The 27608-nt window shown below is 39.8% G+C and overlaps 1 protein-coding gene across 2 annotated transcripts in view; it reads right to left on the bottom strand.

Annotated features, from left to right (window-relative positions):
- Positions 1-3997: 3997 nt before the first annotated feature.
- Positions 3998-27608, bottom strand: part of elac2 (elaC ribonuclease Z 2) — a 49388-nt gene continuing 25777 nt past the window's right edge. Inside the window, exons 12-26 of one of the 2 annotated variants that reach the window (XR_014601817.1) lie at positions 26324-26436; positions 25449-25547; positions 25161-25299; positions 24519-24604; positions 23944-24065; positions 23201-23297; positions 16710-16848; positions 16544-16582; positions 15607-15716; positions 13795-13894; positions 12912-13032; positions 11909-11987; positions 8746-8890; positions 5656-7026; positions 3998-5546 (exon numbers count right to left, since the gene is read on the bottom strand). Coding sequence is in view for 1 of the 2 variants with exons in the window: in XM_084071937.1 (XP_083928063.1) it covers positions 6814-7026; positions 8746-8890; positions 11909-11987; positions 12912-13032; positions 13795-13894; positions 15607-15716; positions 16544-16582; positions 16710-16848; positions 23201-23297; positions 23944-24065; positions 24519-24604; positions 25161-25299; positions 25449-25547; positions 26324-26436 (1602 nt within the window). In the remaining variant the exon portion in view is untranslated. Of the gene's footprint in view, positions 7027-8745; positions 8891-11908; positions 11988-12911; positions 13033-13794; positions 13895-15606; positions 15717-16543; positions 16583-16709; positions 16849-23200; positions 23298-23943; positions 24066-24518; positions 24605-25160; positions 25300-25448; positions 25548-26323; positions 26437-27608 lie in introns of both variants that reach the window. The other variant, XM_084071937.1, reaches the window with a different exon arrangement.

Genomic DNA, 27608 nt, shown 5'->3' on the forward strand with positions numbered 1-27608 from the left:
ACTGTGGAACGCACGCACGCACGCACGCACGCACGCACACTCACACTTTTTTTTTTAGCATACAGGTACATGGGAAATTATAGAAAAAGTGAAATAGTTAAGAGTGAATCATGCCAGAGCCATATGCTGTCAGCTTTCCTCCTAATAAGTGTTACTACTATACAATACAGTAGTTAAATACATCAGCTTCCTTTTAATAACAGAAAAACATACTGTAACAGCCATGAGAAACAGATAATGATGGATTATAATGCATATATAATGAACCTAATTTACCTTGTTTTCTCGTGCAAATAAGTACGACAATCACGATCACACAGCACACCAACAGTAACCCCTGTACAACCACTACAATGACAAGTGGATCCACCTTCTGACCTGGAATCAGAGACACATAATTAAAAATGTATTTAAAATGTTTTAAACTATTCATGTTTATATAATTTTACATCTACTATACAACATGAATATAATACCATGTCATAACAGAATTGTAATAGTATATGAAATACATTTCTGACTTTCACAATGTTTCCGTTTTTAAATTTGAGTAAACTTTTGTTATTGGACAATCATTCAAAGGTTAAAAAACATTTTACCATCACAATGATAAATACAACTAGAAAAAGTGTTCCTCGGAGCACAGGTCTCCACCATGTCAGGTAGGTTGTGTGGGCCAGCAATGTTGGGAATTGGCCAATAAGGCTGGAATGTGAAAAATCGCACGGATTGGACGGATCTGTGTTGATCACTTGACTAAAGACATAATATGTACTGATATGCGTGATGTTTGGACAACATTTGATGGAATAATATAAAAAAACGTTTATATTTTACCTGCTTAAATAAAACATATGAGATGTTAGTGTGAAAATGCGCTGACAGGATGCCATAGTCCTACACATGCAATCAAATTTCAGTTTAAATGCTTTTGTGCTTTGCAAATGTCCATCAGAACAATTCTTGGCACATAAGTGGTAAAGATGTATAAGAAGAAGACATAGAGACACTGAATGTGACAGTACCTTTTACAACCAAATATATGCCTCCTTTGAAGTTCATACTGAATGACGTTCCTACTCCACAGAAGTATGTTCCTTCATCTTCTTCCCTGATATTTCTGATGGTTACATTGAAGTCAGCATTGCTTATGTTCACAACGAAGCGTGCGTTGTCAAACTGGTCCTGTAGTTCTGTACGTAAATAGGTTGAAGCAGAAATCTTTTGGAGCATACGTCCAGGACTTTGCTTAAACCAATAAAGACATTGGTTTCCTGTATTCCGCGGGCACTGTAAAGTGATGGTTTCATTGATTTTGACAATTTTCAAAGGGATCTTCTGGGGAACCTCAATCATGGCTGAAGAACAGAGGACAATGGTAGTTTCCAGACAAGACAGAGTAGAGAAAAGAAAAAAGAGCAAAACAGATAAAAACAAATAGGACCAGTTTTGGAAAAGATAGAAAATGAAAAAACAGTCAAAACATTTCTTGTATGATAGTTTTTCTTCTATTTAAGAAAACCTATTGTTTTATATAATTTACAGTCAATGCAATGGAGTATACAAGAAGTTAAACATAATCTGTATATATGGGTCTATGGTTGAAAAGCAGTTATACTTACACACTGTTGTGAGAAGAAGCAGAACAAAACATTTGTCAGTCATTGTGTTTTGACAGAAAGGTAAAAAAAAATCAAGGTTTAAGAGGTACATGAAAGTTGTACTTCCTGTGAAACCTGGCCAGGCCACAACCCTTTTGATTGGATTATTTGCTGAAAAGACCAATACAGACAACATAATTATGTGCTTTTAATGTTACTATATTATAGCAAGCATACTGTGTGTTCATATTGAACATAATTAATTGTCTGGTAACTAGCCATTTGTGTGAATATATTTCTCCCTGCGCATCATTTGTGCGCATTTTGGTTCTCAGACTTTTTTGCGATTTTCAGGTAAAAGTTTATTATAGGCTCAACATTGTACTCTGAGCTCCATATGTTAGTATGTTTGATCTTTTGTCTTCTTGCTGTATGTTATCAATGCCTTGCAAACAACAATAAATGTCATGTAGCAGCTATGGTTGCAGGCTGTGGTTGGAATGACCATATCTCTGCCTAAACAGAACGCAAGGCTCAAAAATGTGCAGCCTACATCTGAAAGTTGCTAAACCTGCGATGTGACAATAAAGTTGATCCTGATATAGTTCTGAAAAGGATGTGTAGCTTGGTTACACCTTTGAGAGGCCCAGTGTACAGCTTGTGTCATCTAGGGCAGGACAGGAAAAGACCCCATTTTAAGTTTTAAATCATTTAAACTTAACTCGTAGCGCCCTTATGGCATTACTTTAGCTTGTAGTATAGGTTATTGTAGTGTCCTTGTCAGTCACTAACAGCCGTTAGTGGCTGACATTTCATATGAACTAAGTTCATTGACATGGGAGGTCTCCGGTTTGGCAATATAGGCCACTGTACGACTGAAGACGTTCTGTTTGATAGCTGTTCAACTCAATTTGGACATAAACTTTAAAGAACCTGATCACTCTAATCATGTTCATCTTCGGTATCTCGGAACACAAACAATACCCATTACCCAGATCCATCATTTGGAATGGGAATACACAGGACGAACAAAATCACTTGCATCATTTCATCTTTACGCTATAGCTCCACTCAGTTGCTGGCAATCCATAGCTAATTGTTCTCCATTAGCACCAAAACGAAGAAATAAACAGTATATGACCTCACTAATGCATGCATACATTATTAATGCATTCATACAATAACATATCAATGTATCAAGTTACGGTATTAGGTATACTGTAAATATTGTATTTGGATGAGGCCAATATACATCATAGTCTATTTAGACATTTTTCCATTTAACAGCAGGGACGGAACCCATCACATTTACCCACCTTTTGAAATGGTAAAGAAGGTTTACACCAGTTTTATATTTCCATGATATAATATATGACATACATAACACAAAACACACTCACTGACATAAAAGGACATGTCCCCTTGTACAGTGCAAAGTGGACAGAACCAGTCAGTATAGGATGTCTTTAACAGTTAGATAATGACATGAGCTAGGGTGCTTTAAAGCCTGAGACATACTGTATGTACATCAGTGCCATCATTGATCCAGAAGGGCTTTTTGGTCGATCCCAGACAAATACATCCATTCATATCGTCTGCCGTCCAATCAAGCTCAGATTTGCTGGTTTGATGAAGCGTTCATTGAGGTACACTGAAGGGTTGTGAACAGGCCAAACAGACAGACACAACCCAAAACAGACAGAGACCTGTCCTCGCAGAAGGGGTCTCACGTGATATGACTCATTCTAGATGTTGCCCACATGCTGAAGAAAGGGAACTTGGAAAGACACTTTCAGACAAAACACTATCAATTTGACTAGATTTTTCCAGCCAACAGTGAACTGAGAACAATAAAGAAGGAAGTGAAATCTGAACCAAGTGTACCATACCCTGTATTCATATCAAACTATTGAGTAATTCTGTTTGCGTTGTTTGAATTAGCATCCTATAATAGATTGTAAAAGCAGGTGATTGCCACTGTCTAATTAATGTAGATCTCACAGTCTTGAAACATGTTCAAGTAGATCTCTTGCACCAAAAGGTTTCCCACCTGTTCTATTGTATACAGGTCCAGTGGCTGTGGGCAATCGGATAGACAGCTAAACTAAATAATGTAGCCTTTCATGAGCAGGGACGATTCTTGAGACTGTAGGGACCCCGAGCAGAAAATCACACCGTTATATTCTGTTGTCCTTTGTATAACAAAAGTATAAACCAGGCTCCAGCAGGATAAGAAGATCTGTCATATAATAGGCCGTCATTTGAGCAGCTGTACAAATGTCCGTTCATTGTTATATCAGTGCTGTGATATTTTTGTTTTGACAAACAATATCACCCCTTAATGTTGCCTAATGCCTATACCAAATATATACAGTATAAACATACACTGCATGAAGTGACTTGTGTGGTATTGCTTCAATCTTTTGAAAACAAAACAATATGCTAATGATTTATTCTATATACACTGCAAAGCAAGAAATATACATGCTTTCTTCACAAGTACTGAAGCCACACACACCGCAAAATGTGTCTTTTAAACACCACCTTTGTCAGGTTCTCCAACACACTTAAATTAATCAAACAAAACAACTCATGGTGTGGTCAGTAAAGTAAAAAGTCGAGCTATGTAAAGGATAAGTTCACGTTTTTTTAACCATAATACCCTGCTCTTTGTCTATATATTATTAAGAAAATCAGCCAATCATAGACTAGCATGGAATGGCGGTTAAGCTCAGTGTCGGTGTCTTTTGCATGTGTACAAGCAGGTGGATAGAATGCATTTTTCTGGGACCTCGTCCTTTTAGGAACACAGTTTTAACACTACAATAACCAATTAATCAGTGTTCCAACAAATTAAACGTAAATTAAAATATGCAGTTCAGAACTTTAGCCACTTAAGCCGTATTCTATACTCCGTCATACGACATTGTCGCGGTTAACCCATTTAGACCCGAGGTCGACTTAGAAAAATAATAATCCTTCTGCTAAATACATAGCAACATCTAAAATGACACAGATGCTTTCCCTGTTTTAAAAGGTATAACGACTAGGCTTTCCCCGTTGTAATGGGTTAAAATAGTTGACCTACAAGCTCACTATGCAACGCGCTTTTACATCCGCTATTTCATGAACTTTTCACAACATGCCCAAAACATGTACACCAGGTTGAAAGTGCTAGCGACGACTCCCCATTCAGAGACAGAAGTCTTCTCTTGTTAGTCAGAACTTATACTGCCCAGCAGGTGTTACCATGCTAGCTCCCCACTGAACCCACTCCGGCTTTAGTACTGAGAGACATAACCCTGCTACATCTTCTCACTGCCTTTAACCACATGAACCACCCACAACGACAACAGTGACGGCAGAAGCTACATTGAGTCAATTTCATGAAACATATCTGTGAGCTCACCCGAAACTGGCACATCGATGTTTCTTCTGAACTCAACGGTTATTTGGAGGAGCTGGAGGAAATGAGCATCAGGTGATGGAGGACAAATCAAATCAGGCAGATCTTACACATCTGAACTATATTATGACAGCAAGATGAAAGAGATTCCAAAGGGCCCTCATCCACTAAACAGCCAAACTACAAGCTCAAAACGTGTCGCACGGTGGCGTGTTGTGGGCGTGTAAATCTGAACATTTTGCCGAATGTTAGCCCCAGAATAGGGACACTAGAGTCCACATGGTTAAATGTAGGCTACTCCTTTAAATACAGCCCTACCAGGGGAAATCGTTTAGGCCTTCAAAACCTTTTTTTGGGGGGGAAACGGTGAACTCAACATGTTTTGAATAGCAGTGATAATCACTTTTGATTTGGAACTACTTTGTGCCATCGCAGCAGCACATCCCAACCATTTGTGAACTAACTGTCACACTAGATCTCCAGAGAGCAGGAAGCTCCAAATTGTAGCCTGGCCAATACACAGCAGGGACAATGCAAAACTTGGGAATGGACTTGCGCAAGTGCAAAATGAAATCAATAAAACCTAATTGAAGAAGGGTTTGCGATCATTTGTTTTGATGATAGAGCGATAGAGAGAGAGAGAGTGACATGTCTCGACTATACTGAGTTTCCCGCTAAATGATACCCCCCTTGGACTGCATTTAAACCTGCAATCCCATACTTTCATGTCCTATCCTTAATTCGAGATTCGAACCCGCGTCCACTGTGCGAACGCTGACTACTGAGCTATAATGGAAGGAGACTTGTTTCATGCAATACCTCTTGTCGACCAATAGTGGTCCTAGCCGACCACAGAATACACATTTCTTGATAGAAGCACAGGGAGACCACCTTCAACCACCACAATATTGGTTGGTACTGAAAAGATTATGTAATGGATTGCAGCTGCATGATAAGTTATTGGTGTGGCTGTGCTATCCACATTTATATAACGGAAATATCAACAGCCTAAAATAAGGCTTAATTCATACGAAAATAGCCGATCTATAGCTTGCGATGCAACGTGTGGTATGCTTTTAGGTCGACTATTTTAAAAGGTATGCGACACCAGCTCACAACTAAGCATAAATCAGGCTTAAGGTCTAATAACTTTGAAAAACAGCGAACCTATCCTTTATATCAGTGGTTCTCAAAGTGTGTACCAGAGACCCTCAGGGTTCCTCGCAGGGTTTCCAAATGGACCCTTATTATGCAACTCTGAGAGTCATGGGGGTCCTTGAAATTAAAAAAGTCTGAGAACCACTGCTCCAAGTTTAACCCATTCAATCCAGGAACGCATTTGTGTCACTTTAGATTTCTTTGGCTATTCAAAAATAGCAGATATACAAGCTCATAGCGCGGCACCAAGTGCCGCGCTATGAGCTTGTAGATCTGCTATTTTAGAAAAATCGTGAAGATTTGTGCAAATCTTTGAATATATATTCTACAAACAGTTTTTTGAAAAAAACGTATGTTGCTATATCAGTGTTGCTCCAACTTTTCCACGTCAAGGACCCCTAAAATGATATGTATTTGGCCGTGGACCCCCCCCCATCTCAAAATATGTTGTTCCAGGGACCCCCAGAAGCACAGATCGGAGTTAAAAATGTTCGCTTTAAAACATATATACTGCATATATTCAAACATTTTCAAGATCTTTCAAAAATAGCAGAGCTACAAGCTCATTTGTAGATCTGCTATTTGAATAGCCAAAGAAATCTAAAATGACACAGATGCATTCCCGGTCTTAAAGGGTTAAACACTAGGTTAAGTAGATTTAAGTCTCTTGGCCTCTGTGTTCTCTGCCATCGGTTCGTCCTGCTGCCGCTTGGCACCGTGTGCCTCCGCGGCGGCCATCTCGTGGAACTGTCTGAGCTCCCTCCTCTCTCTGCGCTCCTCCATCTCGCCGATCTCTAATGCAAAGAGGGCTTTGAGGGCGGGGATGAGCCTGGGGATGAGGCCGAAGTCTCTGAACCGGATCTGAGTGGGGAGGGGAGGTAGAGGAAGAGAGGAGAGAGGGAAACAGGAATGTAGAGCTGTGGTTTTCAAAATGTTTGTGCCTAAGTCACACCATTGGGAAAGTCAAAGTCTAACTAACAAAGTTATTTCTTGACACATTGAGTGCCATGACCGTAGATCTACGTGTGTTAAATTGTATTTATTTATTTTTCACATGGGACGCTCCAACGCAACTTAGGAAGATCCGCGGACCCTGTAAAATGGAATGGATGGATGTGAATCCAGTCCAAAAAACGTACCTCCCGTCCTCTCGAATGATAGGATCTTGAGAAAAAGGTCCCTATCTCCATATCTTTTTACCGTGGGGAAAACGGGCCATTTTCGCCACACGATCACTCTGCAATGGCGGATCGCGTTAGAAATATTATTGTTCCATATTATTGTTGACAGTTTAAGTTCTTTTAAGACCTTTTTAATACCTTTAAAAATGTAAAATAAAAGAAAGGAAGATAAAAGACCATTACTGCATCACAAGTAATCAACAAACTATAGTATCAAAACTGGTAAAACATCTGCCAAATTGTCAAATAATATAAGAAAGAGGCAACAAGTGTGAAAATAGCTGATCTTGTAGATCCGCTATTTTCACAATCTATCTGTGGAACCGAGTCAAAGTAATGTGTGCTAGTATGTAATGCTTCAGCTACTACAATTCCAAGTGCTTGTCAGGGTGGGGGGGGGGGGGGTCTGGTCCTCAGTTCAAATATGATTATTTTGGGGGTCGCGGCCTGAAAAGGTTGAGAACCACTGCCTTATACTGTACAACAGGTCTTGAGAGTGCGACATCTAGTGGCTGAATGTTGTCTACTGCACCTTCAACACACACTATGACATTAATATAGGTAGGCTCATAGCATAGGTTTTGAAAGTTACTACCGGTACATCACATTCAGCACCACAATAGTAACAACTGGGACCACCAGGGGTAAAAATGAACCCTTAAGGGTCTGTAACACAGAGTGTACAATTGGATTACGGGTCAATTTGGTTTAGGGTTGTCCGATATTGGCTTTTTTACCGATAACCGATATACCGATATTGTCCAACTCTTAATTACCGATACCGATATCAACCGATACCGATATATGCGGGGATTATTGTGATTAGGGTAAGCTCAAATTTCATATCACACACACCATATACAGTAAGAACTCCTGTAACTTATTTATAAAGCAAAAAAAATAAAAATAATAATATATATATATATTTTTTTTTTTAAACCGATACCGATATTTTCCCGATATCAATTTTTATGCTAATATCGGCCGATAATATCGGGAGGCCGATAATATCGGACATCCCTAATTTGGTTCCATTTTGACACATTCAGAGTTAAATAAGCACTGAGGATTTACAATGTAGACTGGGGTCCCGAGAAAAAAAGACAAAACTGTCTGTGCTCTGTGGCCTAATAATGCATACCAAACTTGAAACAGAAAAGGTTAAGAATCAGATGCTTTCCCAGTTTTAACGGGTTAAGACAGCGAGTCATTTTATAGCAACGTACGTTTTTCAGAAAACTCAGAACAGCGGTTCTCCAAAATAGCAGATCTACAAGCTCACTTTGTGCCGTGCTGCAAGCTTGTACATCTGCTAATTTTTTAACATTTTTGAAAGATTTTGAAAGGGGGGTCCTTGGCACGAAAAAGGTTGAAGTCAGGTCTTAATGGGTTGACTCACCCTCATGTGGTCGAAGGATATCCCCACCCTGTCGTTGAAGTCTTCGCTGAACAGAGGGATCTTGGCGTAGCGCTGGCTGAAGTGGTTCAACATGATGAACTGGGCCTTCATCTTCATGCCGATGCCGATGGCCTGGGAGGTGGTGCTGTCCAGGGGAAAGAGAGATAAGCAGGCGGGCAATGAGACAAATTATATAATCGCCACTGTCGGGCTGGGAACCTTGTATGTACAAAACAATGTAGTTATGTTAGTGGTTCTCAACCAGTGGTCCGGGGACCACCAGTGGTCCTTGAGGGGGTTCCAGGTGGTACGCAGCCAAATGATGGAGACTCTTGAGAGCGTAAAAAAAACCAAATGGACCCTTACGGGTCCATTTGGTTTCATTTTACGCTCGCAAGAGTTAAATTATTGTTAAACATCTGTTATTACTTACTTTACAAGAAGTCTACAGAATTAGAGAACGTAAAATAATTGTTATTTCGATTGTTTGCCTGTAGTGTCATCTCTCCTATGGCACCAACATCAATACAGCATGGAATTGTGGACAAAATATAACAAAATATTCAAGGTTCTGAGAGGCTAAATCTCATGAAACGGTGGTCCCGTGGCTCAAATGCCAAATAAATAATGGACCTTGGGCGGAATTGTTCAAAAATAAAATGAATGAATTCATTACAAAATCGCAAAACTACCATATCTACAAACTCAGGCGTTGTGAGCTTGCTTTTGACAAACAATAAGAATAAAGTAGTAGCTTAAGTAGCCAACTAATTGTTAACTAAACCCACAGAGAGACGTAAAGTGTGAATGATTTATCTAAAAAACAAACAAGCAAACAAACAATTAAAATGATGGAGATACAAGGTTTCAAACTGGCAGTGACAATACGTTACACTGCCGGCATCTAAGATAGACCAGGCTCTATGGGGGAAATACAAGGAACTGCAACACACACAAAAAAATACTTTTTCTTAGCAAAAGCCAGTTGGCCAAATCAATGCCTTTCTCAGAGGCATTCTCTCTTTTTCTTGATTTGTGTTCAATTCAGTGAGAGTGGAAGAAGGCAGCTTCTTACACAGCCTTGATAAAAGACACAAATAAAAAGAAAAGGAAAAAGGGAAATCAATGGCAATTGTGGGGGAGAATGAAGCAGGTAACAATTTGCTCAAAAAAATGACTGCAATCTGCAGTGAGAGCATTTCCATTGTCTGCTGAAATAGAGCTTTATCTAACATTACAACGTTTTATTTGTATTTTCTTGTGAGTGGAGGGTCATCCAGTTTGAGCATTTGCATTTCCAACGGTAAGGCCGTTTGTGAACACAAATGTCCCTGGCTGATGCTGTAAACTCCTTGCTTGCGCTCCGTTATGGCTCCTTTCCAATAAAAGAACTAAGTGAAGCGTGCCGTATTAACCTATTTCACAGGTTCAGGGGTTTGTTCCCATACGCTACGGCTCGGTTTCAGAGAAAGTTCTCAGAACCTAATTTGGACCCTGCTCACCCTGCTAGGCTGAGTTCTGGGAACCCATGGCAGGAGCAAGCGGTGCTGTGGCCGTGGCTTGGTCAAGCTGAGGTGATGACACAGGAACTAGACACTTTAAGACTCAAAAATAGCCAACAAGGCTCACAAGGCGTTGGGGCGACGCGTTGTCATCTTGTAGATTAGCTATTTTGGAAAAAAGTCAGAAAAACGGATAATGGACACAGGTGATTTTTATGACGTACCTCCCTCTTCAGGGGTGGTTAGAAATCACTCAGTATACATTGTGTTTTGCTTTGTATATGAAGTGTACAGAGATCCCTTGTATTGGGGTGATGTTGCACTATAAACTAGAAAAAGTGCTCCTCGGAGCACAGGTCTCCGCCAGGTCAGGTAGGTTATTGTGGCCTCCTGGTGGCGCTATAATAGGCCAATGTGAAAAGGGTGGCATTTCTTCTTAGGCCTTTCAATGGGACACTGCATTCATGATTTGAGGCATTTTGTTCCAAACATGTGTTTTGCTAAATTAGACCTGCTGGTGGCGCTATAAAGGCCAATGTGAATGTGAAAAGGGGGGCATTTCTTCCTCGGCCTAGTGGGAATCTGCATGCAAACTTTCTCGGAAATTGCACACTGCATTCATGTTTTGAGGCATTTTGTTTAAAACTGACCAATCCTGCAAACTTTGGAAGCCACTGTAAGCCAAATAGGATGGAATATGAAATATCGGACAGATCCATCAGAATCACATGACTATGGAGATGCAGTGTACCAATTTGCGTGTTTTTTGGACAGAATCTGAAGGAATAATCTCCAAAATGTATTTTACATAAGTCGGCCTCCTGGTGGCGCTGTAAAAAGCAGATGTGAAAAATGCAGTCCAATGTTTTTCCTTGGCCTCTAGGGAGTGTGCGTGCAAAGTTTCACGCAGATCGGTGCAGTTATAGTTAAAAATGCAAATCGGCCAGTTATAGCGCCACCATGAGCCTGATTTGAAAATGTTCAAGTGGCATTTCTTCCTCGGCCTAGTGGGAACGTGCGTGTGCAATTTTATGGAAATGGCAAGCTGCGTTCATGATTGGAGGCAGTTTGTTCAAAACGGACCAATCCTGCAAACTTTGGAAGCCAACCTTAGCCAATGAGGATGCAATATGGGAAATCGGACAGATCGGGGTTGATCACATGACTATAGAGATACTGTGTACCGATTTGCATGACGTTTGGTTAAAAGCTGTAGGTGTAATGGGAAAAAATGGGTTTTTCACAAATCGGCCTCCTGGTGGCGCTATAACAGGCCCATGTGAAAAATGAGGGGCAGAGGTTCTGAATTGGCATCCAGGGAGTGGGTGTGCACAGTTTCGCAGCGACCGGGCCAACGGTGCCGGAGATTAGCTGGTAACACACAGACAGGACACAGACAGGACACACACGGACGGACGGACGGACGGACGGACGGAAGGACGGACGGAGGGTAAAACATACTCTCTCGCCAAGCCTTTCGGCCTGGCGGAGACAATAAATAAAAACTGAACAGAATTGGTATTGGTTATAATTTAAATGTAAACAAAACACCATCAAAGGACTTGAATGGCTTCTGGAAAGTTTCAGGTGATGGGAGGGTTCTGGGTTAACTCTTTGTAGTGAATAAGTGCCATCAGACATTAACTGTGACATGTACTGACCTATGTCTCTTATCCACAGCCTCCTCCTCCAGTCCGTCTTCCAGTGTCGCCTCATGAATCAGTAGCGTTGCATCCTTTCCTTTAAAAAAAAAAAACAAAGAAAAGCGGAGGCATGAACATGAATCACTGAAACTACTTTTAACGTGCCATCCCTATTTTGGGAGATAGAAACAAAAGAAACAGGGGGGAAAAAAACTGAAAAATAACTGATAGTTGCAGCCCTGGTAATGGGCTTGTAGATCTGCTTGTAGACGCAATTAAATATAAATTGGGGCTTTACAGACACACACACCACAGACTGCCCTTCCCGTCCCAAAGGAAATCAATCCTGTGTGTGTGTGTGTGTGTGTGTGTGTGTGTGTGTGTGTGTGTGTGTGTGTGTGTGTGTGTGTGTGTGTGTGTGTGTGTGTGTGTGTGTGTGTGTGTGTGTGTGTGTGTGTGTGTGTGTGTGTGTGTGTGTGAGAAATCAGGACCCGGCACGCCCTGTCTGTGTGAAGAGCTGATCCATCTATAATGATCAGACGTGGGACTCGCTTCTCTACCCGCTCCGCCTGGCTTTACTTGGACAGAGTCCAGTGCAGCTATTTAGAGTCAATGAAGTCCCGTAGAAACGCTTGCGTGTGATTCATCGGCTCCTTGGAGAGCCGATCGATGTCATGGAAAAGACATTTTGCGCAATTACGTAAGGCAGTGGTTCTCAATGTCTGGTTCCGGGGACCATCTGAGGGTCCAAATGGACACTTATTTGTCTGCAACTCTGACGGGTCCATCTGGTTCCATGTGTACGCTCTCAGAGTTAAATGAACACTGGTCCGTGATCTAATTCATATCAAAACAGGGGTCCATGAAATTAAAACGTTTGAAAATCACTGGTCTATTGCATCTTTGATTTAACTCAGAAGAATATACAAATGGACACTCACTTCACTCACTTTACTCCACCTGTATCTAGATACAGGTGGAGTAAAGTGCCACCGATGTTGGCTTGAGGTGTAATACTGACCCATGAGCATCAAGGCGTCACAGGGCATGGTGTCACCAGAAAACACCAGCTTCCACCCCGACTGATGCGTGATGCTGCAGGCGTAGGCGCTCTTGCAGTGACGCACCAGACACGTCTGGACCTAGAGACCAGGAGAAGCAAAGACCTGTGTGACGTTTTACAGTGATGGAAGTGGTACCTCAGATTTTACTTAAATAAATAAAAAGGTAGAAATACCACAATTTAGAAATGCTGCGTACTCATTATTTTACTTAGTACAAAAGGTATTGGCATCAAATAAGCTTACCAAACGTAAAAGTACTCGTACAGAATATGGTCATAGAGTTCTCAAATTCTGCACGACCCCGACCCTCCCCGACCCTAGCCCGTGTTATTAAATAAAAAAAAGGGGGACAATGGCCAAAACTCAACACGAAAATCGTCGAAAGTGGCCGTTTTCAAGATGTTTTGGCCATTATCTCTGGAACGGAAGGTCCAATCTGCTCAGTTCAAAGCTTGTTGGATGCCTGACTTTGAGGACATTAAAGCATATAAGGCCTTTTCGGGTTTTCCGGCCTAAAAGTATGGTAATTATTCAGGCCGGGCCGAGCCTCGGGCTGGCCCAGTAGGGCCCGATTAGGGCTGGTCCTTAATTTTCAGGCCCGTTGAGAACTCTAATTGGCCATGCATTAATGTGTTCATCACTTTAATGTTGTAGCTGGTAAAGGTGGGGCCGATTTTAATAACTTTGTGATGCTGGGTAGATTAACCTGTAATAATACATCCTCATGTATCACAACAGTACTTGAGTAAAAGTACTTAGTAGTTAAATTCTACCATGTCCCACATCAAATATGCACTTTGAACAAAGAAAAGCGATTAATGGTTCAGAAGATCCACACACCTTTTCCAAGTTGTTTTTCTTCAGCAACGCTTTGATGAAGGACTTTGACTTATCGTTGTTCACCTCTGCCCCTTCACACAAATAGTTGTTTGGGACAAATCTGAGAAAAAAATAAAATAAAAATCGTACAATTAATGCACGGAATCTCTGTACGGTAGCATGTCTGTCCGTCCGTCTGTTATTCACGTATCTCGGTACGCGTGTCGCAGCTGACCCGAGGGGCATTTATATAGCCGACGTCGAGTCGGTCAGATAGGCGTTGTCCAGAACCGCCAAGCCGACCAATACGCCCATATATAGGCATATGTGGAGATCCGGTTGTCCACAGCCACAGATCCAATTGCTATGCCACACGCATGTGCCAAACGGACAGTCGGGCACAGGTCTAATACGATTTTCACAAAATAAACTTTGTCGTACAATGGTGTCACACGGTGAAAATAGGAGATCAAACAAGCTCACAAAACATTAATATGCGTTGTGAGATTGTAGATCTGCTATTGTCAGGTGGAAATGAACTAATAGTCAAGTGAATCGTTGTGCAAAAGTATTGAACAAAAGGTACTTTCGAGGTAGAGCAACAGACAAAAGATACCTTCAGATATTTACATATTAGTCCAAGCTTTGTTCACATGAAACTGACATCAAAAGATAACTGTTTTTCGTAAATGCTGAAAGAGCAGCGGTCTGGGTATGAAGAATCATGACATCACAAGTGGAGGAAGTTGCTAGTTGTACATGCTGCATCAACAATACTTGGTACAATATCGGCCTATAAATGTACATTGTAAATGTCTCGCATTCAAAACCAGCTGCTTGTGCAATGCTCTGGAAGACACTCTGTTAAACATTATCTGTTGCCTTTGAAATACAGCCAGTCAAAAAGGTCAACCATGCATTTATCACTATGCTTAGATTCTTTAGCTCACATCACCCCAATTTCAGGCTCTTGTACACTTGCTCCCTGTTTTAGAACTGACTTTAGGGATTACTTTTAAAAGGTCCAGTAGGGTCAGAAACCTGCCTACAATTCAGATCTTCCATCCCTGTAATAGCCTAGCGCAGAACACTCTGTCCCTTCCAGAGTCTAGACCAAAGTCTAAGGCCCCACGAATGACTTGGCTAGTTTTGAAAGTTTTTGAATAGGGCTCATGTGGTTAAAATAAATACAGTTCAGTTTATGTGCATATGTGCTTATATTTACTTGCGTGCTTGTTCATTGTATTATCAAAGTTAAATGGTTTAGTTTATATACTTACATTAAATGTTTTATCTATCCAGGAGTAATTTGTGGTCATTTTTATTTGTTTTCTTAAAAGTTAAATGTTCTCAAATTGATATTCAGTGGTCTAGGACAGTGGTTCTCAAACTTTTGAGAGGACCCCCAAAATGATATGTATTTGGCCACGGACACCCATCTCAAATATTTTGTTCCAGGGACCCCCAGAAGCAAAGATTTGAGTTACAAATGTTTGCTTAAAAGATATATACATTCAAAGATTTGCAGAAATGTTCACGATTTTTCAAAAATAGCAGATCTACAAGCTCATAGCGTGGCGCTCGGTGCCGAGCTATGAGCTTGTAGATGTTCTATTTTTGAATAGCCAAAGTATAAAAGATTAAAATTATTGTGATGCTATATTAACACATTTTGCTGGGGACCCCCTGGAACCCCCCAAGGACCCCTGGGGGTCCCCGGACCCCACTTTGAGAACCAATGGTCTAGGACTGCAAAAACGTGATCGGATCCAAACATCTGGCATGGGTCAGGCTTATAGTTATAATAAGACTGTGCGTCCACCGTCCACCTACTTGACATGGCTGAGGACCTCCTCACAGTGGTCGTGGTACTGGTTGAGCCAGCTCATCATCTGGAACGGGGCCATCAAGTAGATGGGGCTGAAGGCTTTCCCTAGAGTCTCCTACAGTCAGCACATAATATGACCACATCACTCACATGTAAAAGACCCACTTATAGTCACACATCGAAGCCCGAAAATAGCACCGCGACAAGCCTTGACCTGGTAGATTGACTATTCTCAGCACATGACTTAAAAATTAAGCATTAAGGATTTTTTTTCAAATACTAGACCAGGTGTCTTCAATGTTTTCAGGCCAAGGACCCCCTAGCTGAGAGGGAGATGAAGCAGGGACCCCTCTATATTGTATAACATTGTGTTTCAGATTTAACTTTTTTTGTTTACTTGGTCTGCTCTTTTTTCCCTCTACCTCTTTGCCAAAAAATAGCCGATCTACAAGCTCACAACGCCTCGCAGCGCGAGGCGTTGTGAGCTTGTAGATATGCTATTTTTTGGTAAAGTTCTCCTTAGAAAAGGGATGCTAGGGTTCAAGTGGTTAAGGTATAAAAAAAATCATATCACAAAGATTTGGCGGACCCCCTGTAGTAACTCTGAGGACCGCCCTAGGGGTCCCGGACCCCCTGTTGAAGACCCCTGTACTAGACGTTTTAACCATAAACACTGATGCAGAGAAAAACAAATCTTAACAAATACAAACAACTTTTTTATCTATTGTAATATTTCTATCTACAAATGTTTATACAAATGAGGACACTGAATGGAGGGTTCAGAGAAGCTTATTACCATAAGGGTATGAAGCTGAGCAATCAGATGGTGTAATTTATAACCCTTGTGAACATTTCTTCTCATAATTCCTTAGCTATAAATTCCCATTCAAAAGGCTCAATGTGTAGGATTTAAAAACAGGAGACAAAAGAAAGTGAACTGACCAGCGCTCTTTTCCTCTGATAGAGCAAGTTTAACAGTCCCTGGGATAAAAAAAAAACACACACACACACACACACACACAAATATCAGGAATACAATGAGTCGACCAGTACGAAAATGATTACTTCAGAAATGGCAAACAGTGTGTAGGCAAACAGCTCCCTGTACCGTGTGATGGTCAGCGTGCAGGTGTGAGACGAACACCGTCGAGATGTTGGACAGAACTTCGTCCACGCCGTCCCCGTAGTGTCTGCACAGCTGACCGAAGATCCCCTCACCACAGTCCAACATCACTGACTGACTCTGGCTGGGATCGTGGACAACAAAATGTCACACACAGTGGTGGAAGAGGAACGCAGGTCTTTGTACTTAACCCACGAAGACCGGGGGACGCGTCTGCGTCATTTTAGATGTCTTTGGCTATTCAAAAAATAGCAGATGAATGAATGAATACTTTATTTCGGTCATTTAGCCATGTACAGAGTTTGACATTTCCAAAAATAAGAATGAAATTCATGGACCGAAAAGGTGTAGGCTGAAGCCGTAGCTTATAATGCCTACCCTTATAATGTTATAAAACAAACAATAACAAAACATCAATCAATACTCAAAACAAAACAAAAACAAAACAAAGACAAAGACAAAATTTGTCTTTTCATCTACAAAAAATAACATGTAATGGTTTATAATATGTTTTTATATGTATCTATTATATTATCTTTAAACATTTTCTTGAATTTATAGATTGAACTGCATTTCTTTAGGTCATTTTCACAACTATTCCATATTTCTCTTGCCATAACCGATGTACATCTCTTTTTAATATTTGTTCTAGCTATTGTAATTCCAAACATAAGTATACCCCTCAGCTCATACTGATTTTCTTTAATTTGGAACAGATTCTGAATGCATCTTGGAAGCAGTTTCTGTTGTGCTTTGAAAGCTAATAAAACCGTTTTCTGTGCTACTATATCATAGAATTTTAAGGTATTATACTTAATAAAGAGTTTATTAGTTGGTTCATAATAACCTGATCTATTTACTATCCTTATAGCTTTCTTCTGTAATATAAAAATAGGGTTGGTATTCGTTTTGTATGCATTTCCCCATATCTCCACACAATAATTAATGTATGGAACTATGAGTGAACAATATATTAAATACAGTGCTTTCTGGCAGAGGATATATTTAGTTTTATATAATATTGCAATAGTTTTTGACATTTTTATTTTTACATTATTTATATGTGATTTCCAACATAGTTTATCATCTATTATTACTCCCAAAAACTTATTTTCATATACTCTTTCTATTTCCATACCACTGATTTTAATTGTAGCTTGATTTTTTATTTTCCTGGTGCCAAATATTATATAGTTTGTTTTAGTTAGATTCAATGATAGCTTGTTAATGTCAAACCACGTCTTTATTTTCTTCAATTCCCCTTCCACTGCATTCAGAAGCTGCTCCAAATTCTTCCCAGAACAATAAAGGTTTGTATCATCAGCAAACAAGACATACCTCAATGTTGGTGACACTTTACAAATCTCATTTATATATAGTATAAATAATTTCGGACCTAGAACCGAACCTTGCGGGACGCCGTAGGTTACTTTTTCTAAACCAGATTTTTCATTATTTATTTGAACATATTGGTATCTATCCTCTAGGTAACTTTTTATCCATGAATTAGCTATCCCTCTTACCCCGTATCTATCAAGTTTATTTAATAATTTGCTGTGGTCTATTGTGTCAAATGCTTTTTTTAAATCAATGAATACTCCCACCGTATATTCGCCATTTTCAATGGCAGTAGATATTCCCTCAACTAGTTCCATTACCGCCATTGAAGTAGATCTATTTGCTCTAAACCCATATTGGTGATTGCTCAAAATGTTATGTTTATCTAGAAACTGATCGAGTTTTTTAACAAATAGTTTTTCAATAATTTTGGAAAATTGTGACAGTAGAGAAATTGGTCTGTAGTTGTTGAATTGATGTCTATCTCCGTTTTTGAAAATGGGAATTACTTTTGCAGTTTTCATTTTGTTTGGAAAGATACCTGTTTGAAAAGATTGATTACAAATGTGGGTCAGTGGTTTTACTATGTGCATTATTATATTTTTAACTAGTGACATATCTATATCAGTCCAGTCAGTAGACTTTTTGTCATTGAACTGATTTACTACTTCAATTATGTCTATTTCATTAATACCACTAATAAAAATTGAATAATAATTACGGTCAACAATATCCTCTATCCCATCCTTATGTGTCGGTTCCACAATGTCATTAGCCAAATTATATCCTACATTTGCAAAATATGTATTAAATTTATCAACAATTTCCTTTGGATTATTAATATTTTCATTATTGTCATTTATAAAATAGTTAGGATAGTCGGCTTTTGCAGTACCCTTTCTGATTATACTGTTTATTACCCTCCATGTCCCTTGAGTATCACTCCTATGGTGTTCCAGTAATTTGCGGTAATACTCCTTCTTCTGAAATCGTATAATATTTACCAATTTATTTTTATAAGTCTTATATCTATTTTCGGTTTCTTTTGTTCTATGTTTTAAAAATCTTTTGTATAATAGATTTTTCTTTTTACAGGCATTTTCTATCCCCCTTGTTAACCATGGCTTATTGGCGTTCTTGTGTTTTGTGGCTTGTTTCCTTATGGGACAGTTTTTGTCATAGAGCTCAAGTAATATTGTTAGAAAAGCATCATAGGCTTTATTGGGATCTTCATTGGCATAAACCTCCTGCCAGTTCTGGTTTCTGAGGTCCAAGTTGAGGGCTGCAATAGTTTCCTGTGTTTTTAATCTGGAGAAATGATAGGTGTTTTTTTTTGGTTCCTTTTTGTTCTTGAAGAAATTGTGGAAAATTGCAAAAACGGGAAGATGATCAGATATGTCATTTATCAACAGTCCTCCTGTTATTTCACTGTCAATTTCGTTTGTAAATATATTGTCTATTAAGGTTGCAGTGTCTATTGTTATTCTACTTGGTTTTAAGATCAGGGGAAAAAAACTACTACTATACATTAGATTTATAAAATCTGATGTTTTTTTATTTCCATGTGGATTAAGTATGTCTATATTATAATCACCACAAACTATATGCACTTTACTATTATTTAAATTTCCAAACATACCAGCTAGTTTATTATTAAATGTATCTATGCAAGTACCTGGAGTTCTATATATACAGCTGATCATTATATTTTTACAATTCTCAACAATAATCTCAATAGTTATATATTCTATAATATTATCTATGGTGTTTGACATGCTTTTAACCATTCTAGATCTTAAGGCTGTGTCCACATATATTGCAACTCCTCCCCCTTTTGTGGCGTCCCTGTTTATTGTAAACAGCTCATAGCCATCTAATTTCATATCATAGCCTTTTTTACTATCAAGCCAGGTTTCTGATATAGCTATAACATTGAATTTCTTAAATTTTGTAATATATTTTTTAATATTTGAGAAGTTACTATATAGGCTTCTGCTATTAAAATGTATAATTGATAGGGCATCATTCATCTTAACATTACCGATAAATTGTTCATCCGTATAGTACTCACAGTTATTATTTATATTATTATAGAAGTGATTGTCAGGGTCCACCTCATTTTCAATCCCATATATTTTATGCTCTTTAATATCAAACGTTTTAAAGTTCAGATTTTCATATTTACTATATAATCTATGGACACTTTCTGACGTAGTATCTATGTTTGTAAACTCCCCATCCTCCATTCCTCCAAAGGGTAATAGATAATCCTCATTTAAGTCTGCCATCAGTCATTAAAATATAAAATATTATATATATAATGACAATAATTATCCCAACATACAATAATCCCATAGAGTGTCCTTCCACATAAAAGGTATAAGTTCCATTGAAAAAGACTTTAGTATAGAAGTATGATCCTTGCAGGGAAAAAGGAGAATTTTCATTCCAAAAAATTGTAGGCCATGCAATAATATTTTTCCAAAAAATCTTAGAATATAGCATCCATGCAGAGGGAACGAAAAATAGGAGTTTAGTATAAAAGTACGGTTCTTGCCGGAAAAGAGGAGAATTGTCATTCCACAAAGGCCATGCAATAATATATTTCCAGAAAATCAAAGAATATGGCATCCATGCAGGTGAAACAAAATATAATAGTTTGGTATACAAGTACGATCCTTGCAGGAAAAAAGGAGAATTGTCATTCCATAAAAAGAAAGGGCATGCAATATTGTATTTCCAAAAAGTCAAAAAATATAGCATCCATGCAGGAGAAACGAAAAATAAGAATTTAGTATTCCAGTATGAACCTTGCTGGAAAAAAAGCGAATTTTCATTCCAAAAAAGGAAATGGCATGCAATATTGTATTTCCAAAAAATCAAAAAATATATTATCCATGCAGGAGAGACGAAAAAAACAAAACCAAGAGGCAGTAGAATAATTTCAAGCAGGAACAAAAAAAACTCTATTCCATGCAAATCGGTGCAGCTTCCATGCAGAGATAGATAGATAATTGCGGAGGAAATTATAACTATTGGGCAACTGCCAATGCTTGAAAAAAAACTAGCCTTAGTTTCTGTCCCACAAAAACGAGAAAAAAAGGAAAAAACAAAAAAAAGAATCATTAGGTGTTGAAAAAATATTCTTTATGATTCATCTTCACCAGGGACTCACTGGTATGCGTCTAGGTCTTTAAGCTCTCTTACCGTCAATACTTTTGCTTCTTCTGGTGAGTCTCCGTTGAGTCGAATCATGACTTTGCAGTTCCTGGTCCAGGTGGATTGAATCTTTTTGTTTTTTCTTAAGATGCGGGCCTCTCTGGCGATCTCTGCGTTTCTTTTTGTCAAATGTTCATTAACATAGACGTTGGATCCCTTCAATTTCTTTCCTTGCATCAGAAGTTCCGCTTTTTGTTTGCGATTTCCAAAGCGAACAATGATGGCGGGCTGGGCTTTACGGTCCTTCCTAGGGAGAGTGTGACAGGCGACGATATTCTGGGCATCCAGGTGGATTTCTTTGCTCTCAAAAAACTGTATTACTTGCTCTTCAATTGTTTGTTGGTCCTCCGACGGTAGATCTGCGCCGCTTCCATCTGTAGCCACAGCCCTTGCATAGGTCCGTGGCTTGACACTCAGGCCGCTGATTATCACATCCTCGATTCTTGTGTACTGCTCTAGTTCATCAACTCTCCGTTCAAGTCCATCGATTCTAGGGATGCCACCGATTATTCGAATTTTAGAATATTCGTTACAGTCTCCATAATCGAAAATGATTTTTAAAATTCGATTTTAATAAAAAAAAAAAAAATTTTTTTTACTTTTTACTTTTTTTTTTTTTTACTTTTTACTTTTGTATGCCTTAGTTTCAATCAAAATATATGCTAATACTAATATTATAGTCTTAATAATTGTAAATGGCCACAGTTTCAGAGCGTTTCACTGTTTCAGCCCAGCCCAAACATGAACTCTGCAGCCGCACTGAGGCCCCTGCTGGAAAGCATCCCAGCCCAAACATTAACGTAACTAATAATTGGGCCGCGCAACCCAGAAATGACCGTGATAATGCTAAAACAGGAGCAAAAAAAAAAAAAAAAAAAAAAAAAAAATTTTTTTTTTTTTTTTTGAAAAATATTTTTCAAAAAACGGCGCCGTCGAATAATCGAAAAATATTCGCCAGGGCTGTCCGAATTTCGAATTGGCTGAAGGTCAGATTGTGGCATCCCTAATCGATTCTTGCATCTTTCTCTTTTACCAGTGACCTGAGCTGCTTAACTTCTTCCATCAGGGCTGGCAGCATGGTTACCTGTTTAGCAACCGAGCTCAGCTCAGCCGACATGAAGTTCAGAGATTTTTGGATCTCCTCCAGCTCTTTGTCAACTTTATTCTTTGTCATTTTTGCTTCTTCTTTCGTGTCGTTTCTCAATTTCCAAACTTTAGGTTCTCTAGGCTGTGACATTACCTGTCATTCTTTGTCCTTCTTTGTTATTATTTGCGTTCAGAGTGCAGAGCGTGAGCGCGAGCGTCCACACCCGACCGTCTCCGTCTCAACTATCTAATATCATAAACGATGCCACATCACAGATATACAAGCTCATAGCGCGGCACCGAGTGCCGCGCTATGAGCTTGTAGATCTGCTATTTTTGAAAAATCGTGAAAATGTGTCTCTGAATCTCTGAATATCTACTTTTTAAAGCGAACATTTGTTACTCAAATCTTTGCTTCTGGGGGCCCCTGGAACAAAATATTTTGAGATATATAAATGTTTTAATATATATATATTATATATATAACTACTAAGTATATATAACTGTTAGGATTTAGAAAACATTTTTAGAATCGGCCTCGGGTCTTAATGGGTTAAGTAAAAGTAGCAAATATCACAAGATGAAAATACTTGGTTACAAAGTAAAAGTCCCTTATTCAAAACTCGGTGGTCCCGCCAGGACCATCCAGCCGTAGAGGTCCAATTTGGTTCCATTGGTACACTCTTGAGAGTTAGATTAACACTGATGATTTTACAGTGTGGATCGGGGGTCCCAGAGATGAAACATCATGTGAAATGGGGGTCCGTGGCCTATTGCGTACCCAACTGGGGGTCCTTGAAATTAGAAAAAGGCTGAGTGAATGACTGCCGTACCTGATGTTGACTAAAGTGCCGCTGACATTCCTCAGCTTCGTTGGGATTGCAGATCCTGTTCCCAGGAAAACCACCTCTGGATACCTCTCTGCTTGTCCTGCATGACAAACAACACAGGTACACAAACCTAAATGACCTGCTCTACAAACCATGAACAATGGCACACCATCGTCCAATCACCATCACCAATTCTAACCAATTAAGCCTTATCTGTAGTTTCAGATCTTCCATCCCTTCCCATTCTAATTGGAAGAACTACAAGCTCGCAACGCATTGCAACATGATGATGCGTTGTGAGCTTGTAGATCTGATATTTTGGCCACAGGGGCACACCCTCTACACCAAATCACAAAAATAGCATACAATACCAGATCTATTTTTCACAGAATGTTCACCTATTATGACATGTCAAGAATACTAGTGACACTAACACTTTAAGTACATCTCAGTGGCCTTGTGGTTAGAGTGTCTGCCCTGAGATTGGGAGATCGGGTTTCAATCCTCGGCAGAGTCATACCAAAGACTATACAAATGGTACCCAATTCGTCCCTGCTTGTAACAGGGTTGGGTTGGACTGTAACATACTAGTGTCATGTCCAGGAGGTGTACTTCACGCCTCACGCTACAGAAACAGGAGATAGGCCCCTGACCTATGGGTCACAGGTTACTAAAAAGCAACACTTGGTTGTCCTGTCTTGGCCCTCACTCCTGTATACCTTCTGGCTGTCCACAGCAGAACTCACCAGACAGCAGTGCCGTGTCAGTGGAACAGAACTGTCTGCACTCCTCCACTTCTCGCACAAAGTCGGGGACCTCTGCAGCCTCTTTCACAAACTCCTCGGTGTCACAAGAGGGGATCGCATCTCTAAACAAATGAGTGACAGAGTGAGAGGGGGCGCGGTTACACAAGTGTCACAAATACACACAGAAAACAATTGAGGGGAAAAGTGAGCGAGCTGCAATCTGTCAGATGTATTTACATTTCTCAATAGAGTAGAGGGACCAACCACCGCAATTGCATTTGTTATATTATATTACAGAGTATATATATATATATAGTTATATTATTTATCATCCATTTATTATTATTCATCATTATTTTAACCAATCACTCAGATCGGTTAAATAACGTTTTATTCACACACAAAGTTATGGATTACAAGCTTTAATTTTCACATTTGACCTTGGCTGGCCTTTCTACTGGCACTAGAGAAGTATGACAAAAAGAAAAGGCGTGTCAGATGGAGGGAAAATAACTGCAGCTGAGTGCAGTGTTCATTGTTTTCTGTGACAAGCGGACGAAGGGACAAAAACCAACCTTTGCCATTCCATCACAGGTCTGAACTGGAACTTCAGCAGGCACTCTGCTCTGACGGTGGGGACGTGCATGTCCGCCTGGCTCTCCTGGGGAACAACAATAGAAACAGAACAAAACAACGAGCACGACTTAAGTAGAACACACGGTAATACTGCACTCCAAATAATTGTGTATCTATAACAGGGGTCTTCAACAGGGGGTCCTGGACCCCTAGGGGGTCCTCAGAGTTACTACAAGGGGTCCGCCAAATCTTTGAGTGGTGGGGAACATTAGCCGAAAATAGCCGATCTACAAGCTCACAACGCCTCGCGCTGCGAGGCGTTGTGAGCTTCGGTGAGTTAGTGTAGAGGTGATATTGAAGGTGTCAAAGGTTAACTGTCTGACAATACATGTTTAACATGAATCCAACATATTGGAACAAGTCTATGAACCTACAGTATCTACGAAATCTAAGAAAAAATGAAACACAATCCAATTCAATATGTAGTGGGGGTCCCTGCTTCATCTCTCTCGCAGCTAGGGGGGTCCTTGACCTGAAAAAGGGTCGAAGACCCCTGATCTACAACAAACTAGATCGGGGCACTAGTTCTGCTACATTCAGAGCACGACGTGGCATGTGAGCAAGTAGAACTCGGACATTACCGTTGCTTTGTAAGGCTTGATGTTTGGAAAGATCTCTGGGTGAATCATATTCAGCTGGGCCTGAATCTTGTGGCTTCTGATGTTGTGGACAGTGCAGGTTTGCTCGTTGAGTATCAGATGCTCGGTGGTAGAGGGAAACCTAGAAACAGACAAATGGGATAGGACTCCTGGCCTCAACACATCAAACTGTAAGACCACAACCAGAGCGACAAGTTGTTAGCTTGTAGATCTGTTCTTTTTGGCCAGCGACTAAACAAATGGAGGTGTTACACTGTAAGAAAAGAGTACCTCTTCATCCACTCCTTGTATTCATCCGTTTTCAAGATGGATTCCGGAGTCATGTGGACCACTAATGCAGCAGGGTCTTCACTCCCCCCGGTCTGGTAACTATACAAGATAAACACACAGCACTGGACTGTCATACAGCTCTCTACAACAGTGTATATCAAACTTTTTCAAGCCAAGGACCCCCAAATTGATATCTATATATATATATATATATATATATTTGGCTGCGGATCCCCATCTGAAAATGAAAAAAATGTTTTGTGCCAGGGACCCCCAGAAGCAAAGATTTGAGTTTGTATGAATGTGTGTGTGTATATATATATATATATATATATGTGTGTGTGTGTGTGTGTGTGTGTGTGTGTGTGTGTGTGTGTGTGTGTGTGTGTGTGTGTGTGTGTGTGTGTGTGTGTGTGTGTGTGTGTGTGTGTGTGTGTGTGTGTGTGTGTGTGTGTGTGTGTGTGTGTGTGTGTGTGTGTGTGTGTGTGTGTGTGTGTGTGTGTGTGTGTGTGTGTGTGCATATACACACACACACACACACACAGAGATTTTTGAATAGCCAAAGTATAAAATATGGTTAAAACGATTGTGAACTCATTTTGCTGGGGACCCCCTGGTACCCCCAAGGACCCCACTTTGAGAACCAATGCTCTACAACACATACTAAACCTTTATTTAGTTCATAATAATAACATCACAAAGAGGACTAAATGAGGAATGACAGATACAATAGAAAGTCAAATACCAATTAAAGCATAACAGCACAGGAGGAAGAACCACACACACACACACACACACACACACACACACACACACACAGTCAGAAAGCCCACAGGGGAAACGTGTCTCTTCTGCAGACTGCACAGTGTGTTTACCTGCCCAGCTGCTGATCGCTGCAGATGGCTTTCAGAAACTCCTTAGAGGGACACTCAACTATGATGAAGGCTGGTCCTGGGTAAGTGGGAGTGCAGACCTGTTCGGGCCGGATCTACGGAACAACGGATACGCAATCGTTAACCACATGAACCCTAGCATCCATATTCTGGGCACGGCATAATAGGTGAACATTCTGAAAAAAAATTGCTTGCATCTAGGGATGGAACAGTTAATCAAACTAATCGATGTAATCGGTTATTAACCCATTTAGGGCGGGAACCGCTATTTGTAACTATACCTTTCAAGACGGGAACCCCTTTTGGGGTTCTTGTTGGTATGTACAGAATATAGCAACATCAATTTTTTGTAATTTTTGAATAAATATTTGAAGTTTTTTAGAAAACTTCAGGATTTGTAAGGCGTTTTTAGAATCGGCCTCAGGTCTAAATGGGTTAAAAGATAATCTATAAATAATCTATTCATAATCTATCCCTATTTGGGCATGGCATTAAAGTCGAAAATCTAAAAATAAAATATAAAATATGGCAAGGTAAATAATTAGAAAAGTTAAGTTATTAAAAAAGAACAGTCAGATAAATTCAGGAAATGACTTAGGCTACCGGTAACTTTATGTAATGTTGTCAATCCAAAACAAAAAGTGAATTACTTCTTTTTTTTGTAATCAGAATCCTCTTTACATTTATATCCCCTATCCACATGGCTTTTTGCAAGCAATCCAAAAAAACAATTCTTGCCATCGGTTTGGATAGTTGTAAACAGGGAAGGAATTTCACGGCGGCCACGACGGCCATGGCCGTCGTGCCCCTCTCATTGGCCGTGTGCCCCTCGAATAATTACATGCCTTCACGGCCACAGTGGCCGTGGTGCCCCAGCTGCGCCCAGCAACTGATTTCACAGTTTTTCCTCTGCGCGATTTTCCTGTCAATACGTTTTTTTTTAGACACCAGTCCCTTTGGTTGAGCTGCGCAGCTACAACATGCACAGTGGTAGGTAGGTTTGATTTTGAGCCTATGAACCTTCGGAATCCCGCAACACAGTGCAATAGACACAAAAGCATTACCGGGCCAAACAGGAGATAAATCTAACGCAGCCTGAACTAATCAATGGTAGGTTTGATTTCTAGCCTGAGAGAGAGAGAGAAAGAGGATTCCGTAGTCCTACAGACCGATGTGCCCCAATGTTTTTTTCAACAGCAAAATATAGATGAATACATCTAATAAAATACAGCGAAATCCCCAAATTATGAGTCTTAATATAAAGCAA

Source organism: Gymnoscopelus microlampas (assembly GCF_963454915.1).
Source record: "Gymnoscopelus microlampas genome assembly, chromosome: 11".
In the NCBI taxonomy this organism is placed as follows: domain Eukaryota; kingdom Metazoa; phylum Chordata; class Actinopteri; order Myctophiformes; family Myctophidae; genus Gymnoscopelus; species Gymnoscopelus microlampas.